This window comes from Protopterus annectens, chromosome 4.part0, assembly GCF_019279795.1.
Source record: "Protopterus annectens isolate FY-2018-M chromosome 4.part0, PAN1.0, whole genome shotgun sequence".
In the NCBI taxonomy this organism is placed as follows: domain Eukaryota; kingdom Metazoa; phylum Chordata; order Ceratodontiformes; family Protopteridae; genus Protopterus; species Protopterus annectens.
The window spans coordinates 1,146,080,334-1,146,095,006 of record NC_056733.1 but is presented as its reverse complement, the minus strand read 5'-3'; the positions used below and the strand labels follow the sequence as shown (position 1 = coordinate 1,146,095,006).

The following is a 14,673-nucleotide window of genomic DNA, read 5'->3' as shown; positions in this document are numbered from 1 at the left end:
AGTGACTGGTTCCAGTTTACATTCATCTGTGAACCTGGCTAGCCAGAGGCCTTTGACATTGGCTTTGACTTCCGAGAAGTTAATGCCAAAGTGGAGTAGGCCTAGTACAGAACCCTGGTGGACTCCACTGGTGACTGGCGTCTTTGCGAAGGTGGCCTCACTGATTTGAACCTCCTGGGTCCGATCATAGAAAACGGCTAGCTATCCACCATGCTATAAAGTGGTTTATACCTAGTTCCAGAAGTCTGTTGACAATGCCCAAGTGGGGTATTATATCAAATGCCTTAGCCAGATCTAGGAAAGCAGTATGCACCATTTTCCCCTCATCCATTGCCTCAGTGACCTTTCCAAAGAAGTTCACCAGATTCAGTAATCATGACATTCCTTTGACAAATATAAACTGTGATGAATCCAGTGTCTGGAAGTCCCCTATGTCCTTGCTGATAATTTCCATGATAATTCTTTCCATGGCTTTGTAAATAAGACTAGTCAGGCTAATGGGTTTGTGGTTTCTAGGATCTGTTGAATAAGGGATATGCCATCCATTTTATATATTCAAAATACAATAAAGTAGTCTAACACTTCATACCCAGGTGCTGGCAGGTTGCAAAGGCTTTTTCTAATGGCTAATATTGTTGCACTCTTTTGAAGACTAACTCCTTCCTGGCAACAACCTACTTCTGTCTTTAGCACATTGCATGCCATCCTTAACAGAGTGGCAAAAGAAGGGCGGGTGAAGGTGGCATGGTCTGAACAGTTAGCCAAAAAAACACACATCAGGAAAAAGCAGAATCTAAAAATAAATACATTAATTTAAAAAGTTAGTTATTATCAAAACAAGGGAATTGTTTTAATAAAACTTTCAATAGGGAAACATGCATGGCATAGGTCTCTATTTGGGGAGTAAAAGAACAAAACTGCCTAGGATTTGCAAACTTACAAGTTTACAAGGTGAGTTTTATGGAGTGCAGACCCAAAGGCAATGCAATGTTTTTTTTGTTGTTGTTTTTCAAATTTCCTTTTCAGATGACTAGCAGAAATGGGATATACCAGAGAGTTCCCTCAAGTGATTTCTATTCACAAACACTTAAAACAGTATGCATGACTTTGAAGAAGAAAACAAACAGAGCAGATGGCACTATCCTAAAGCAGCTAAACTGCTTGCTGAAGCTTAAATGACACAGTGAACGTGCAGGAGATCAAACCAATGTAATGGCATTATGGGATTCATGCAGCTTTCTTGATGAATTTTCCTTGTTCACGTGTTCCCATAACCCATGCTGCAGCAGATGTTTCCTGGTTTCCTCTCAGCTAATAGCAAAAAAAAAAAAAAAGGCACCAAAAAGGCACACTGCCAACAACACAGTGAAGCGATATTGTCTGTTCTCTGTATTTACAATTGAATGTGGCAACAGACACAGCCTGGAGCCAACTTCTGTAAACAGCACTTTTATAAATCACATACTCTTCCAGGCTGTAGAAACAGGAAGTGACGGAAGCATCCACTGCCATTGTCACAGAGGAGGAAATTCTTAACTAACACATGCCATGGAGCTACGAATAGTGTGGCTTGTTCTGTCAAAGCAACTGGAATTTACAGAACAATGACAACATATTCTAAAGGCCAGCCTCAAAACTTATACATATACACTAAAAATATCATTGTTCAAAACTGGTAAAATCATCAAATTATTATTGATGTTATTTTTGTTTTAGGCAATTTCTTTCCTGTGCTAGCTTCCACTTTCTGGAGCTGTATTCCTTTATCTTCCTCACTCAGTCACCTTCAGCAGCATGTGTGAAAAGCATCTTAAGCTAAAATCCTCATGTAAGTTTACTAGTACTCAGTTATGTTTCCCATCAATCACATATCATTACCTTCTATGTTGTTTTCTAATATACACTGTACTAGAATAAAAAGACTATGCATTCCAGTTGTATATGCTTCTAAACAGTGCTGGTATTTTTTAATGTAATGCATTTTATATCCACTTGAGTACTGGCTGAAAGTTGTATGCTGGTCAATGTCAGCAAATAATTTTACTGTGATTTACTCACCCAGGCTTTGTCTTTGAGCTGTTTTGAGCGGAGTACGACCCCAGTAAATAAAATTAAGTATGTAGAGAAATAAACAACTCTTTATTTTTTCATCAGAATAATCTTGGCACCATATTTTGACCCAAGTTCAGTTTTCAAACACATTGTTGTTCCGTCATATACTCACAAATTTGCTACTTCTCAATGTCTTCAACCACTGATGGATCTCAGACTCCACAAAGGTGTGTTTAGTCTCAGTAAATCAGTACACATATAAGACTGCTGAAGTGGGCTTTGTTTTAATGCACAGCATGACAAAAGTTCTGCAACTACTTCATATGCCTTTTCAAACCGTTAAGTACATCTTCCAAATGAACTGTTTGATACAGGGGATTTCTGCTAAATTATCTTGATATCATCTTGTATACATATATACGTAAACATACCAGAGACTACTGAGAATATCAGAAGCGAACAAAATAAAAGGCACGCTAACTACATTTGGAAAGTGAATGCATTGTACAGTAATTAAGCATCACCTAAAGCCACATTACAAAATTGCCTTTATAAAGAAATTCCACTCTAAAAAAGCAACTATTAACATATACGTTGTTCATTTTTTATCTGTTGTCATTATGTCTTTTACTTTATTTACTACAGGTTTCTTGCCTGTGACCCTTTGAACAATCTCAAGAGGACTGAAACCCTTCAACACCACAGCAGGTGTAATGGGGAGAGTACACAGAAGATGTAAAGGTCAGCCCTTGCATCACAGACATTAACACAGCAGCTATCCTTTGGCAATGAGGTACTAGACTTCAACCATTTTCCTGTTGAAATTTCCATTTCCTGGATAAGCAACATCACAGATGAACTGGATACAGTGTGGGTCAATGAAACAACAGATGCAAGTTTTGCTGAGGACAAGACTGATCATGCAGAACAAGAAAGAACTGATGAGTTTACATTTTCTACAGACCAAAAATGGAATCTATAAGCACAGCAAAAAATGCTGAACATTAACAGTTAGGAATTCATAAAACATCAAAGCACAAATAAGCTATTATTAGGTGTGACGTTCATAAACCACCATAGCACAAATATGCCTTATTAGCTGTGGCTGACACACAGAAACATCTGGAAAGCTTCTTTCTATTTCTCATTCCTTACATCTATAGCTGTCTTACACGTTAGTACAGAAGCGAGCCTTTTCTCAGGGGAAAAAACTCACACAGTTCCATACTACACTTAACTGCTGAATTTGTAGTAAGGGATACCCCAAGGGATCTATGAAAAATCACAAATTAATTTGTCTGAAAAAAATAAATAAAATAAAATGTTATAATCAGTCACTGTATGTGTGCGTGTGTGTGGTTCTACATGCACTCACACATCTCTAGTTTTAAACAGTCTACTCAGCAGCACAGATTGTACTTTCATTTTTCCAGTTACAAGAAGGTACCTGGTAAAACTGTTCCCTAACTCAACCTATACAAGTGCTAAAGTTGTTTTGTGATTTAAAGCACACATTTTCTTCAATGCAACAGCATTAAAGGACTATTGTTTTAATGTCTTTATCTAGTTATGTTATTCATGCAGTTCTAGAAAGTCTCCCTGTTCCAAGTGGCAATGGTGTGCTACACTCACAAATACGCAAATATATTAGCAATACAAATTTATTAATTTGATATGGTTGTGTATATTTTCTATACATAACTTGTTGAAGAAAACTTACTAGCATAACATGCAGTATGTTCTGTCCAAGCAAAAAAAGCAATCTAGAGGCACAGTCTGTTCTAACTTTGTAAAGCCCAATTAACTATTCACTTTTCTATAAGCTCTACTTAGGAATGTGCAAGCATCAGTACATATGTCCCTTTACCACTCTGCACTCGTTCTCTGTACCAGTCCTTGCTTCAGACTTAACAAGCTTCTTACTGCTCTAGTTATGTGGCCTTTGCCTTTTATATTCTTTCTTCTTATCTCCATCACCCATCGAATAAAGGATGGCCACTCTTTCTCTGAGATCACATACATTTTAACTAAGACACTAGCCCCTGATACTGTAGTTACTTCCAGGTATGTTGACTCTTCTAAACACTATTCCAATCTAATATTCCATCCTTTTCTATTAATAGTTCCCAGTAGAAAGAGGCCCTACCAGCTAATGTCCAGTACCAGCCTATGAACTTTTTAGTCTTCTCTCTGTTAGGAGATCCTCTGGGAAGAACATTTCCCCAACAATACTTCAAGTCTTTATGAGTCATTAACTGTCTGTAACTCTTTGACTATCTTTTCCATGATTGAGGACCTAAGACATCTCCCATATCCTCTCTGCTAAACTCTATGTTGCTTACTAGGCCCTCCTTAATCGCTATCATCACTTTCCATCTTGACTGATAATTATCCTGAAGATGAGTGACTATTGACAAAGCTAAGACATTAATATATACCCTCAGACTGGGAACCTCCACAGATGCTTTTAAAGTGTCATCTTATCCTATCCTATTCTCATCCTTCCTCCCATTCACCTGTCTCTCAATTTTCCTACTATCTTTCTCATCTAATAGACTCCAGAAAGCCTGTCCTGCGTATATTAGATAGAACATGCCAGTTTAAGGCCTGAACTTTCATATCAAGATCTAAATTATGCCACTTCCATTTACTCAAACTAGCTTGCTTTTTATCTAATACTGTTTTATAGATCTCTTTTCTAGAATTTTCCAAGCTCTCCATTAGCCACACTCCCAAGAACCTTATTGCATAAGCAATATAATTTCCCCACCTGGGAAACTATATTCTCCACCTGTAGATACAATATCTGGAAAATATAGATCTTTCAGTTTAAAAGCCATGCCAGCACAATTTTTCTATACTCTAGTTAGGTTATCTAAAATGCTGAAATTGTTAGAGATGCCATGGTCAAGCTAGGAGTTGCAAGAAGTTAGACACATTTAGATGGGACTTGGAAGTGATAATTCAAGAGACTAATAGAAAGAGATTGCTAACTTACAAAACAACCATACTTCCTAGGCACTTGCAATGAAATAGGTATGAAAGAAAATTTAATTTAGTATATAGTTTTGCTGTTGAAGAAGGCAATAACCAGGAAGTGGAAAAGGCAAGAACCACCAATGTTAAAAGAGGCTATAAATCTTATGGAATCCTTGAAGCGGGAGGAAACTAAGCAGAACACAACTGGAATCAAAAATGAAGAAATAGCAGGAATGGGACTGAATAGTAATGGTTTAAGTAACACGGCGGGCCAAGCAGAATTAATAATGGAGGATAATGAGAGGGTGCTCACTTTTGTGGCAGGATGTATCTCTCTCTACTTTCTTGGACAGAAAGTAGAGATGAGAGCAAAAATCAATAATGGATAATAAGTAAGGTGTACATAGTTTGTGAAGTGTTATTTATTTTTTTTGAAATGTAGAAGGTATTTGATGACATCAGATAATTACTTGAATAAAAATGGAAAAGAGTAAAAGGATGATGGTGCACCATGCATGAAAACTGCACATATGCTGCAAAAGCTATATGGAAGTAATAAAGTAAATCTAACCATAAAAAGTGTGCCATTATCTAGATATATTTTGTATTTGCATTATGGTATTGTGCTCTCTAATAAACACTAGTATACTACAAGTCAAACAATTTGTATCAATAAAATCTGTCCTGAGATTATGCAGACAAATGAAATCTGTTCTGAGGTTATAAGCAGACACTTTTTAAAAGTTATGTAACATTGTCCCAAAAGCACTGCTGACATCAAAATCTACATGTACATACAAAAACATATATTTTTCAGGCCTTACAAATCATCACAGAAGCTATCCTTATACATATAGTGTCCCTCATGACCATGAATTATAAAGTATCACTCTGGTATGATGATGAATCCGTTAGAAACAAAGAAAAAATTAATTAAGGAAAAGGTCCTACATCAAGGGCACTTTTAAATACTAGCATCCTAACTTAGAATTTCTCCAAGTATTTACAGCTTTAGGAGGAATGGAGCAAAAGTCTAAAGCAGATGTGTTTTTTTATCTAAACCTGCAATACACAACTGCAGAATCATGACTCACATGACACAAACATGTTTTATGGTCTAGCTTGCTCAGAAGCAAAATATAAAATCATTGTCCCAGAACAAATATATTTTCTGGCCTAGCTTGCTCAGAGACAATGTCTAAAAATACAGAAATCCATTTTAATAGTTACATTTTTAGTTTTCCATCCAGTTAGCACAACTAGTAGCTTTTAGACTTCATCAATACCAACTCCCTGGGCCTGGTCCTTATCAATATATTTTCTACCTAGTTAAATCACACCACAAATCAATCTCATTCACCAAAAAGACCGAAGACTGAAGCAACTTCCAATTCCTCCATATTCAGAGATTATGTGAAGGCTAGTCTACTACAATTGAGAGATGACCTAGCTAAATTCACCTTGATGACCTCACTGCTTATGCAGAATCCTTTTCTGCCAAATGCTATACTTAAATAAACAGCAAAAACCTTCACTCTAATCTCTTTTTCAATATTCTCAAATCATGTACCCATACCTACACCCCCCCAAAAAAAATGTTCCCAAAAACAAGTTCTCAAGGCACTATCGAAGGCCAGGAGCACTAGCTGTGCGGGGGCAGATAACACATCAGGCTTGACAGCAGCGGTCATTGCCTTGCAGAAAGACAGGGCTTCAACAGACCCTACTTAACATGGTCAACTTGTTTGAAAAGGTTGTTGAAGCAATGGACACGGACAAAGAAGTGCACACTGCATATACAGGCCTCACAAAGGTGTTCAACACCATTCCACACTCACACACTACAGATTAATTCTCAAAGCAAAATGTCGATCCCAGGGTAACTTGCTGGATAAAAACTGGCTCATAAATAGATCCCGGAAAGTCAGGGTGGACGGCTCTACTTCCTCTAAAAGACCCGTCACTTGTGATGTACCCCAGGGTTCAGTCCTTGGGCCACTCCTCTTTGGCATTTTCCTCTTGGCTATCAAAGCTAATACTAAGGCCTGTGGTTGACCAAGTGTGCAGACGACTGCAAACTTGGTGCCATCATATACTCTGCAGAAGACATCAAGATCATTCAAGAGGGCCTGTCCTGAACAAATCTGGTGCCCAAACCATGGACAAAACCTACATATCAAGAAATGTATAACTATATCCTTCTGCAAGCATGACTATACTTGTAAATATCACACTGACAACACACCCCTGAAAATGAATCCCCTAGTTGGGGATCTAGGAACCAGTGTTGACAATGAACTGTCCTTTGTCATAAGCCAGACCTTTTTCATTGCACTGTTTATATCTAAGAGTTTTACAACCAGATCCAAGGATGTAAATGTTCTACTATACTCAGCACTTATTAGGCCAAGCAGTGAGTATACTGCCCCCCCCCCCCATTTGGTTATGTACAAATGCTTGTTACAACTGGAATGACTATGATGTTTTCTCACTAAAAAATCAAAGACTTAAATTGTTGAAACTATGCAGACCTTCCTCTCAAAGCAATGTCCCTCTTCCCACTAACATACAGGCTAATGAGAAGCGACCTGTGCCTCATAAATTAAGTTTCACCAGACCAGAGTCTCTCAGACACACTACACATTTGCAACTCCAGTGGTATCATAAACACTCTCTTAAGGGATCTCAATCTCTATGACAAAACAGTAAAACAAAATCCAAGAGGCTCCAAAAACAAAACAAATCCAAGGCAGAAGGTTGCGAGCAGCAACTGTTCTATTTGTAAACTTTTTTTTTGGTTTGGTTTTAAGTGGTTTTACCAAATAAAAGTTGCAGCTCATGACCTTCTGCCTTGGATTTGTTTTGGTTCTATTACAAAGTAAATAGCAACAGGTAGGAGGAATAGGCATGTATCATACAAAATAACACTTCCGTGGAACCGTCTTCAACTCCACATAAAATGCTTCTCTAACTATATTCAAACATAATTTCAGTGAATGGATAGATAACTTGCCAATTCATGCCCAATTTAGCTCCCTTGCCCCTCATGCATAGGGAAGACATATAAATATTCTGGTATATCCTTGTTCGAACCTTCTCTATGAAATTTCCATGCATACGACATATAAACTACCATAAGTATGTAAGGCTATGTTTCTTAAGATCCTCACAGATCAATAACCTAGTAAATACCCAAGTCTTAAACTAAGTGTCTGTTAGAAGCAGGTGGTATACTGCAAACATACAGTAACACAATCCTCAGGGCAAACTCTACTTTGGGATAGCATCAATGTGGTCTCTAAAATCTATGCTATTTGACTTAATTTTAGAACCTTGGCCAATCAACCAGAATGTTTTTGAAGGTAAAAGTAAATCAAAATACATTAAGGAAAAAACACATAACCACAGGAAAACATGCAAATTCACACAGACAGGGACCGGAGATCAATACTGACCCTCAGACCCTACAGCTGTGAGGCAGAAAGTGTAACCACTGAGCTGTCATGCTGCCCATTATATGAAAAACAAGGGATGGGTAGGCCTGAGTCATGGCTGACAAGCATCCCCCATCTGCCCCTCTTTGCCAGTTAACAGAGTAAATGAAGAAAACTAAGCACTTGCTGTTAATTGCGATCAATAGTTACTGGCTATGCTCTTAACAGCAGCTGCTAAAAGTCATAGATTTTCTATTTTTTTAAAAAATAGCTAAACTAATCATTTTTATTATGCTGTTGATTGTGCATATAATGCTATAGAGATCTTGGACAGGAGTAACAGACAATACCAGATGTAAGAGCAGTAATCTACAGATCCTACAGTGTAAGACCTACAAGTACTAAAAAGTATTAACAATATATCACTGTTCCAGACATTAGGTGGAGGGAGAACAACAGCCTTAATAAAATTCAGCCACATTCTAACTAAATGTAAGCTAGTAAAAATATATACAAAAAGGTTAAAACCACAGTACCTTTGACTCCCAGAATTAAAATGCCCAGAGGGTAAACAGGTAAGTAGTGTAATTCAAACAATACAATGTACCTTTTGGTATCTAATGCATTACCTTTTTTCCCTAAACAATGGGGGCAAATTCATTAAATAAACAATGAAGCAGTGAAGTAAACTACAAAGACACAACGGAATTTTTTCAATGTAATTTTAATAATTTATTCCACCAGTATAAAAATCAGTTGTATAAAAACAGTAAGAAAATGTAGCAAAAAATATTATAATATTAAGATTATAAATAAATTAGAAAAGCCAGTCATACAGCAGATATCCATCCCTTCAATGACACTCATACCTTCACAAAATTCTGTTTTAGTGCTTCAGTATGTCTCAATAGTAAAAAATATGTACAGGTATATTGCAACATCCAGGCAATACTGAGGTAATTTCTGTAAATGTTTGGTGCTTCAAGTGTCAAATAATTCAAATGCAGCTTCAGTCAATTATGTATAGTGACAGTGCATTTCCTCAAGGACTTTGAAGACAACAGCTGCTCTCTTCTCTATTCCACTTCAGTTCCAAAGTGCTCAATGGTAGAGGAAGCAAATTTACTTTGTGGCTTCCACAATGAGTAAAGGTCAATCTTTTAAGTCCTTTCAGGCATTAAACAAATCTGCATGACAAAATGGCACAGTGCAATTTTACAACTGTGTAACAAACAGTAAGGAAAATCTACTAAAAATAAATAATGTCTTACAAAAATATTGCACTTAAGAAGAAATGGGGAGGACCCCATAGATGCACAGTTTCTGAGTATTTCAAGGATTTAGCAGCTTGGTGATGTAGTGATGGGACTCTGGAGGAAACTTGCATTAGAATGGACAGGAATGGAGACAGGGAAATTGAAGACTGTGGCTGTTGGTGTGTTTCTGTCTAATATGGCTCTTGCAGGGCTCCCAGCTTCAGCCGAGCAAGACGGGGCTAAAACCTGAGACTCAAACTGCAGAAGTTGGCCCATGAAGCTAAAGTTAGGGGATATGATACTTCTCCTTTGTTTCACAAATTCAAATGCTTCATCCAGTTTAACTCTGTTTGTCCGCATGAGGTAGGCAAGGCAGATAGTAGCTGAACGAGAGATACCAGCCTGGCAGTGGACAAACACTCGTCCTCCAGAATTTCTGACAGAATCTGAAAAATAAAAATGACAAAATGCACTTAGCACTTTTATCTGAAAATAACAAATTTTTGTACTACAAAATCTGCCAAACATTCAGACTGTCATTTTTAATCACTATAGGGGTGGGGGAAGCCCTTTCCTTAGTTATGTTCTAGCAAACAGTGCTATTTTAAAACCTATCCATTTAGTGCTATGCCAACAAAATGCATCCATGCATTCAAACACAATCACGTGTGTGGGAAAATCATATTTTTGTATCAAATTGTTAAAAATAAGGTCTACACTATCACACCAATCAACTAGCTAATGAAGTCATTGACACTTTCCTGACAAGACTTTTGGAAAAAAAATAGATTCACCAGCTTATTTTAGAAGCTATGAACTATAATTTCCCTACACCTTATTAGTAAAATAATAAACATAAAAAGGTCTTAATTCCTCTAACTCTATTGCCTTCTTACTTCATCCATAATGCAATATATCCAATGACATAACAAAAACATTATAATTTTAACAAACAGATAAAGGAAAGAATGTTATATTCCAATGGGGAAATAAATAATGTATTCTTGAAAAGATACCATATCTCCTGATTACGTATAAAATGATTACATTTAAATTGTGTCACACAAACAACAATGGACTAAAATGGTACAATTCTTAACAGATCTCTCCTAGGTATCCAGAAGCTCTTCGAACTATAAATTAGTTAACTACTGTCCTAATGAAGTATTTGGTATTGCTAGACTTCCCAAGTACACTTTATAGTTCAGAGAAAAAGCTGGAAAATAACAAAAATATATTTCAGTAAATCAAAAGATGTACACACCTATGAAATCAATAGCTTCGTTAAACCAACAGCTGATGTCAGCCTTGTGACTGTCTTCTACTGGAATGGTTTTGTACTGGTAGTGTCCTTCAAAGTGATTGGGGCAGTTTGCAGAGACATTCAGCAAAGCAGTTATGCCTAGAGCATCAAGCATGTCTTTTCTAGATGCATGGTAAGCGCTACCCAGGTACAGGAATGGCAATATTTCAACAGGACCACCCTGTAAAGACAAAAAAAAAGAAACAGTTTAAACATCTCCTTTTAATGCACAGCATTCTCACATTTCATTTGCTCTAGCTAACACACCTTTTGCTACACCTTATAAAACTGATTCCAAAGTTACATCACACAGCTGGATAAAATCAACCCATTTAGAATAAAACCCAGAAATGCAGTTAAAAATAGCAAGTAGATCTCTGTGTTAACTGAGAGTTGCTACTCAAGTTCTCAAGCCAGGAGTATTTAAAGCTCTGTAGTATAAAGGAAAAAATGTAAGCTTTCCCAAAGAAAGTGTCTAAGGATCAATCAAGCCAACCTCTTGAAAGAGGTCAACATTCACATCTCAAGTGTGACACTATCCTTCCAAGACTGGACACCTGAAACCAGGTGCATACCCCACTGTCATCAACAATTAATGAAATCACCTAGTCTGTCAAATAACACTGTACCTTTAACAGTGTCAGCGACATTTGACACTTCATACACCAGAGGTCTTGGAGGAAATCCAAAATATGTTAAAAATAATGTGTATTAATTGAAAGGGATTTTCGGCTAAGTAACTTTATATATTTTACTCATCTGGGAATAACCTGTATCACTGTACTGTTTTACACGTTTTGCTTTCCTGTTCCCTAACTGACATCTTTAAATCTGGTTTACAGTAAAACAAAATCGGGAAAGTTACAATTTATCTAAAATAATATTTATAATATAATACAAACCTGATCATAGAGAGGAGTTCCACAGGAACTGCACCCCGATTCGGCACTGCCAGGTTGACTGCCTGCACTCAAAGGTAGGCTCAGACTCTGAGGAGGTGATGTTTTCTTGCAAAATTCAGGAAATTCACAGGAAAATGACTCAAAGCCATCTATAAAAAATATGACATATTTTATGGTTAAAATGCATCTCATAAAAATACAACTTAACACAACCACAAAAAGTCTATCTTAGTGCTTCACTACAAGACAGTGCCAACAAAATCAGTTTACTAAATAAAGGTTCAAACATCTAATTAATTAAAAATTGCTAACCCCATATGTCAAACTTTACACTTCAACGAAGTATGCGGATACTATCTTAAAAAGGAAACAGTACAAACATCAGATATCGTAACAAAGCCCTTACCCCTTAAACCGTTCTGTGAATTTACATCACAACTGCTCGTTAGCTTTCCCGTGTAAATAGTTGCTATAACCTATCCAAACAAACTAACAAAATAATCAGAAAAATGGCAAACTGGAGACACGTACCTTTGAGGAAGTGAATGCGAGTACTTGAGACTTCTCTGGACAAAATATTCAAAACCACCATGACACTACTGTCTTTCCTCAATGAGTCCAGGTCACCTCCGCGCTCGTCCAGCACGATCACTGCCTCGTACAAGCCCGCCAGGAGTCGGCGACGCGCCTCTTCAGGAGGCACGACATGCTCAAGTCCGAGCGACCCTTTTGCGCGCCGTTTCACAATTGTACTGAGCCGAACATTGGTAGAGTCCGTAATGTGGCTAGCGCTAAAAGCGAAAAAAGAGCGGCAGTCCAGTACTAGACAGTCGCTTTCATCCAGCAGTACTTTAAAATCGGTATTACCAATGGTAGACACCTCCATCATCACCATACTTCAAGTTATGAAACAATAGAACAAAGCTGCCAAATTAAATTCGTTTTGTCACCTTAAGCGAAGTTCGTTTACACACACGCACTATAAAATACAGTTATAAACAGACTACAACCTTTTGTAAAGTAGTAGCAAAAGTTTGTTTTCTTTGGATTTCCTTCGTTAGTTTTATAAATCCGTAGACTGCTTTTTTTTTTTTTTTTTTTTAAAAAAGCGGCTCTTTCACTTGGTTTATTCACACGAGTCAAGTTTTCTTGTAGTATTCCGTTGTCTTGCTTTACCTCAGAGCTGCCTTTTATACCATTTTAGCTCCTTTTCTAATGACAGTACTGGGAGGGATTATAGTGACGCCAGGACACTGGGGAGGCCGAGTCTTGGATGCTTGCCAAACAATTCGTCGACGTCATCTTGTGGTGGCTGCCAAGACTTGGGTGGGGGCAGGGTGACCAAACAGTGACATGATGGAGGAGATGGGTGGGCCGCTCTTGCATCAACTTGACAGAACAGGCTGTGTTGAAAAAGGGAGGGATTGCTGAAGTACCAGGAAACAGGCACTGGGTTATTAATGTGTATCAGTGGAAAAAAAACGACAGTTCGTTTGAAACAGCTGTGGTGAACTGTCCTACTTACTCTGCCATCGGTCTAAAAGTTTAAATGGAGCTAGCATTCTGTACATTCCTACTGTGTGTACTACAAGAGGATGTAAATCAACACAAAGACTCACACATCTGTAAGAGTGGCAACGTTGTCTTTGGTTAATACTCGGGGACCGAGTCAAGAAGTTTATAGCAGATGGCTCGTGTGTTAATCAAAGTCATGTTAAGGTGTTATATGTTGCAGATAGTTTAGTACATTAATAGTCTTCGAGGTTCCAAATTTGCCCCCACCGTCCAAACACACATTCACATTCTGGGGCGCAAAGCCTTAAAAATGAAATCAAATATGTAAAAGTTAGTAGAGTACTACAATGAACAAAAATAGCCTTCACGCAGCTTTCTCGAGCAGCTCATTATCTCCATTCGGTAGTATAAAGAGCCAGCGACGCCTGTTAGTACAGAAACCCCAAACACACTTTGTCCACGATATTATATTACAGATTATTCTTTAACGTCGACAGCAACTTGATCTTTCAGTAAGGGGAACTCCATAAAGCGTTTTCACTTTTATAAGACTGACTTACCCAAAACACAAATCTGACTGCATTTTAACGTATAGTGCGGGTACAGGATCAAAATAATAACTCTTAGTGTGTTGTTAAATACAAGCAAGCTGTTTTTTTTTTTAAGTAAGGTAAGGAGGGATGTCAAGCGTTTATAGACAGCGTTAACACTGGAGTACCTGTCAACTGTCCAGATTTTCGCAGAATGTCCAGATTTTGGTTTGTTCCTTATAAATTTGTGTGTGTGTTTTTTTTCTGGCAAATCATTGAGGACGGAAATAAGAAAATAATGGCAGGCATTTGAGTTTCAGACTTCATACCCTTCAGAAGATTCATGCTAATAGAAAACATGTTATTCTATCAACTTTCTAAGTTTATAACGGCAATATTTAAATATTAACGAGGTTATTGTCCCTATTTTGGGGCCTTTTGTCCCCCATTATTTATGATTTTGTCCAGATTTTTTGCTCTAAGAGGCTGAGAGGTATGACTGGAGCATTTACTGTAAAGTAAACTTGGCAGCGACTGTGGAAACTCTCACAATTCACAAACTCCCCGAAATAAAGGTAACTACATGTCAAATGTCTCCAAATACTGGAGTTGAAAGGGACAGATCATTTACCAGTCGAAGGAATAATAACTGAAAGCGGCCACATGGTCCTGTAGTTTCATAGTCCTAACACCAGGGGCAGC

The 14,673-nt window shown here is 37.6% G+C and overlaps 1 protein-coding gene across 1 annotated transcript; it reads right to left on the bottom strand.

Moving 5' to 3' along the window:
• Positions 1 to 9,173: 9,173 nt before the first annotated feature.
• On the bottom strand, positions 9,174 to 13,097 carry DUSP1 (dual specificity phosphatase 1). The gene is made up of 4 exons (XM_044069112.1): positions 12,458 to 13,097; positions 11,927 to 12,075; positions 10,986 to 11,205; positions 9,174 to 10,167 (listed from the first exon to the last, which is right to left on the bottom strand). The coding sequence occupies exons 1-4, from the start codon at positions 12,819 to 12,821 to the stop codon at positions 9,806 to 9,808; spliced, it is 1,095 nt and encodes a 364-aa protein (XP_043925047.1). The 5' UTR covers positions 12,822 to 13,097; the 3' UTR covers positions 9,174 to 9,805.
• Positions 13,098 to 14,673: the final 1,576 nt, after the last annotated feature.